This window comes from Pteropus vampyrus, unplaced genomic scaffold, assembly GCF_000151845.1.
Source record: "Pteropus vampyrus isolate Shadow unplaced genomic scaffold, Pvam_2.0 Scaffold174, whole genome shotgun sequence".
Classification (NCBI taxonomy): domain Eukaryota; kingdom Metazoa; phylum Chordata; class Mammalia; order Chiroptera; family Pteropodidae; genus Pteropus; species Pteropus vampyrus.
In genome coordinates, this window is record NW_011888955.1 from 775,672 (window position 1) to 780,754 (window position 5,083).

The 5,083-nt window shown below is 45.7% G+C and overlaps 1 protein-coding gene across 1 annotated transcript in view; it reads right to left on the reverse strand.

Moving 5' to 3' along the window:
- SEC24D (SEC24 homolog D, COPII coat complex component) overlaps positions 1-5,083 on the reverse strand; it is an 89,726-nt gene that overhangs the window by 74,263 nt on the left and 10,380 nt on the right. Inside the window, exons 3-5 of the mRNA XM_023536962.1 lie at positions 1,527-1,687; positions 459-503; positions 110-379 (exon numbers count right to left, since the gene is read on the reverse strand). Of these exons, the coding sequence (XP_023392730.1) occupies positions 110-379; positions 459-503; positions 1,527-1,687 (476 nt within the window). The remainder of the gene's footprint in view (positions 1-109; positions 380-458; positions 504-1,526; positions 1,688-5,083) is intronic.

The window sequence follows — 5,083 nt, forward strand, 5'->3', positions numbered from 1 at the left end:
CCACCCTATTCAAAAGGCACGCTCCCTTGAGAGTCGGAGAAGGGCGGCCATTCCCTGGGGACACGGCCAATTCCCCATCGGGCAGCCCTCCTGCCCCTGCCCGCCTTACCTGGCTGCGGAGGGTAGCCGGCAGCCACAGCCTGTCCCAGGAGAGGTGGGGGCTGCAGCGGGGCCCTCGCGGGAGCGGGCCCAGCGAGCCCGTCCTGCCTGTGCGTGGGCGGAGGCAGGGGTGGCGCCCCTGGGCCATTGAGCGCAGTGGGTGGTGGCGGAAGGACTTGAGGCCCAGGCTGCAGGATGGATGGTGGCGGTGGCTGTGGAGGGCCCTGGAATGATGGCGCTGACGGAGGGCCCGGGGGGCCTTGGCTGGAGGGGGCTGGACCTGTGCGAGAGAGACCGGGCCACCTAAACATCGTGCTCCCGCTGACCCCACCGAGTACGCGACAGGGACACTCGCTCACCTGATACAAAGCAAGAGAGTGCCCCGCAAATCAATGTTCTTTTTTCTAGGGCCACAAGATAAAACTTTCATTCAATAAGCGATACAAATGTTATCTGGGGCATTTTATATAACTGGAGAATTTTAAAAGGGTAAAAGCAACTCAATTTTAGTGAGAAGCCTGGCAATACAAACTTTGACTCGGTTGTGCTAAGCTGACTTAACTATGGGGCCAGACCTGGAACCGAACCTAGACAGTGGCATGGGAGAAAATGCTGTTAGGTCACAGGTGTTATCCAGGTCACTACACATTCAGTGACCAAACGGACTTTAGACCGAGGCGGACATGCCCAGAGAAGGCGTGGGCCACTAGCGTGCTTCCCACTAAGGTGCTTCCCACCGCACGGGACAGAGCTGGGAGGCAGTGGACTTCTTCCTCTCTCTGATTATGTGGCTTTGAGTTGCTTCATTGGAGATTTGCCCATTTTGGAATCAATAAAAGATAAGAAATACTCTGAGGGGGGTTTTGACTGATACTTCTAAGTACGGAAACACCGGTCAGGAACGGATGGCGGGCTGTGCTGTCATGACGGGGGGGCGGCCCAGGAATGCTCAGCACCTCCGCTGATGGAAAGCCCAGGGCTCTGCTTCCCCTCCCGTTAGGCTCTCTGCCGCCTCACGGCATCTGAGCTCCCATTCTTCCCACGATCTACGCAAAGAATCAAAATGCGCTGTGAAGCAATGAGTATCATTTTTTATTCTAGGGTCCCCAATAAACAACACAAGGTTAAAACTACCCTCATATTTCTTAAAATAATTCCGCTGTTCTGTTTATTTGTGACGTTCGCATTTTTTGTTTTTTATTGTCCTAGTATTGAACAATACTAATGGATCTTTCGATTATGTTGAAATAAATGGCAGCATGATCAGGAAAAAAATGAATTATAGCCATACACAATACAAGTAGTTTAGTTTACGTAAAAATGTCCCCCAAACGACTTTACTATGGTGTGCCAGAGTTGCACGTATTTAAAGGAAGAAAACCCTTCTCATTAACGATACTCATGACCAAGGCTGTCGAGGCACACACCTGACTGGTTACCATAGCTGTTGATGTGCACGGCACCGAGCTGACTGCCCAGCTGGGAGACGGATGGGGCGGGCACGGGGCTTGCGTAAGATGACTGTGTGGCAGGTGAATACGGTGCATATGAGGGTGCTGCACTGTTGACAGGTGGAGGTCCTGGAAATCTAAGAGAGGAAAAAGGATGTTAATACGGTAGTGTTTCATATGCAAATGGCATACAACGAATGTCAATAACTTGTAAAATTGAATAAGCCCATCCCGTGGGCGCCTAAGATATGACTGATAAGTCTTTAATTACTCTTGATGTGAGCTCGAAATGAATAATGTAGCATTATCCCATACCTATGCTCACAGGCTGAATGCATCAACATACTTAACCAAAAAAAAAAATCTTAACGTAAACACAGAACCAGCTTTAGGAATCAATTTGGGAAGCTGAGCCCACTACAGCCTCGTCTGTACTAAGGTTACTGATCAATAGAACAGAAATGAAGACAACTAAAATGCTTTGTGGTTGTATCTTTATGACCATTCTCCTTAAATCTTACCCAGCTTTTGAGACAAAATATCACCTGTACTATAATTTCAGTGGGCAGGCCGGCCTCTACAAAATAGCACTTGAAAGCAAATGACTCAGTAAAAAGTTTTGAAATCACTCATTTTGTCTTATCTAAAAATTTCATCATGCTTTTATCTCTGCTTTACTTTGGACTTCCATGTTTACTCTTCCTTGCTTTGCACGAAACAGCGACCCCCACCTGAAAGACATTCCCGTTATGGCTGGTCTGTCAGGTGAGGTCGAAGTCTTCCTGCAGAGTCACGTTAGGACTTCTCATCAAATTTAAGTAAACATTAAATCTTCCCAGAAGGTATACTCTGATTTCGATTTCTCTTTAAACCAGGAACCACTTCCCTAGTGGCCTATGACCTGCCCCCCATCCTTCCTTGCCACTTGAGGTGTTAGTTAAGAATATTTTAATAATATTCCTAAATATAAAACTGAACTATCTATTGTATAGACAGCACAAAGAGGACAGAATGTTTCAAATTAAAGTTATGACATAAGCAGCCTCAAGTATTTTTTTTAACTTAACAAAAGGTTAAAGATTTAAAATATAAAATGAGAGAATGTACCACCATCAGCTATTACTTTTTGACCCATACATGCCGACTTTTCATTCATTGCTCAATATAAATCCTGGGAGTTAGGCTTCCGAAATTCACAAATAATTTTTTTCTGACAACATAAATGTTTTAAGTCTTCAAAAAATTTGGATTTTAAAAGCAATATTACCAAAAATAAAATATTAAAAGGCTAATAAAAGGTCTCACATACATAAAGGAAAAGAAATTAACAGAACATTTTTAACATACAAAGTAATTTAATCTTTTCCAGTTTCATTACTTTACTAAATTAGTTTACCCCAGGTCACATGGCATGTGGTGTCAGCACTTAGGTGAGAGTCCAGGTCCTTTGACCTCTACCTGGAGAACTGATGTGTAACCATGGGCAAGCCACCTGATCTCTGTAGCTCCCAGCCTTCAAACGGTAAAAATGAGCAGAAGGAATGGAAGGATTCGTTTCTCCGCTATACATATAATGTGCTTAAAATTAAGAATCACGTAGATTGAAATATTTCTCATGTTGATTATGTCATTTAGCATGTTTCTGGGGTGGGAAACATTCACTTATATAATTTACTGATTCACTGAATGTCACATGAGGGCAGAGTCATCATCAAAAAGAACGTCAAAAAAGAATACTACCAGAGGATTAATGAAACATGAAAATTTAGCTTCAGATTAATCCCAAACCTCTGGAGAGCTGACTCAGTTGTCTGTGGCCTCTTCAACTTCAAATAATTGTCATTTTCAAGTTTGCCACGAATCACCGAGGGGGTGACCTGTGTGCTCCAGTTTGTTAGAATGTGGAGGCAGGGTGCCAAAGTTTTCAAGATTTGATTGAAACAAAATCTGGGTTTTAAAGACTTTGCGTCAAATCCTATCATTCTTTACTTCCAAAAAAAAAAAAAATTAAACGTTTTCTTACCCCCACTCCCCGCAGGCTGTCAACACAAGCCACTGGCATTGTCATTTCTTCTTTTTTGAATTAAAACTAGCCATTAAAAGAAAGTTTTAAACAGAAAAAACTATTTCTCTTATTTTTCTTACTTCCTCCTTTTCCACTGCAGCCAATTCTTAGGCGATTCGCCTCATCACCTTCAATTTGGAAAGATGAGTCTCCTTCCCTTTCCACCTCCATTTGCCATTTCCTTGTCAAAATAGGTCACTTACAACTGACTTTTCCCCTTATAATCCAAAAATAGATTTTTAGGTTATAGATTGTATTTAGTAGATTAACTCTGCCCAGCAGTAAACCCTGCGGAGAGAACTTTAGTGCCCGTGACGGGTTTAAGACATTTACTGTGCCTCAGCCAAGATCAGAGAAACAAATGTCTAGGAATGATTTTAAATTTTATGAAACATTACCTTTGAAATAGCACCGTTTTAAAATAAAAGTTGTACGTTTTAAATTCAAATCAATATAATGACTCTGAATTATATCTTGTTTTTATTCGACAGTTTAGTAAAAATTAGGCCCTCTAAGTAAATAACTCCGACAAAGCCTCTGATCACCAAAGAAAGGTGGTGGGCGCCCACGCCCTGCGGCAACCCTGAACTACACCCAGTCACTGCGCCCTTGGCCCTCGCACTGAGCTACATACACAGCAGCCTGCCAGCCACGGACGCTTAGCCCGAAGATGGACGTCTCCCTGACGTTTTCATTTTTACCCCCTGTCTAACCTTTAATTTGCGGCTCAAGTTGAAGCAAGTGAAGCGGGGTGGCGGGCAGAATCTGGAACCAGGGCGCACAGAGGAAAACTCTCACCCAGCTCGCGGCTGCCTGCGCCAAGGCCAGCGAGCACGTCCTCACGCTGCAGTCCCCACGCCTCGCTGGCCGGACGCTGCACTGGGCTCATAGCTGCTACTATGGACTGTCTCATCGGGCCCGCGGCTCACCGACCCCAAGGGATGGCATCGAGGGAGGCCGATGGGCAGAACCAAACAGATCGAAGACCTGTCCAACCCAGGCTGCAACCGGAGACCCCACTTCTCCTTAGCTTCAAAGCAGCTGTTAGATTTTTGCATTTCTTCTGAAAAAAGACATCTGAGATGCTCGGCAGCTCACAACGCTGACTTCTTCCAGATCTTACCCCCTCCACTCGGGACCGAGAATTCTATTTCTTCGCCTTGCGAGTGAGGAAAGTGAGGCCTAGAGGCCCAGGAACGCCATGAGCGTCACACACAAAGCTGATGGCATAAACCAGAAGAGGCTTCTGGGGTGTCCGCCTTTCTGCTCCCCCTCGCACCCCGACTGGGGCAGCAGGGCAGGTCCTGGGTCAGGCCTTTTGACTTCCCCGGCTTCCTCAGACCCGTCACATGTAAGCCGAATGACTCGCACTCACCGTCCGTTCCTGCATCTGCCTCCCACAGCTGCCACTTTAATGGAGCCGGGAAACGCCCACCTCACACGCGCCCTGAGACATTACTGTGATGAT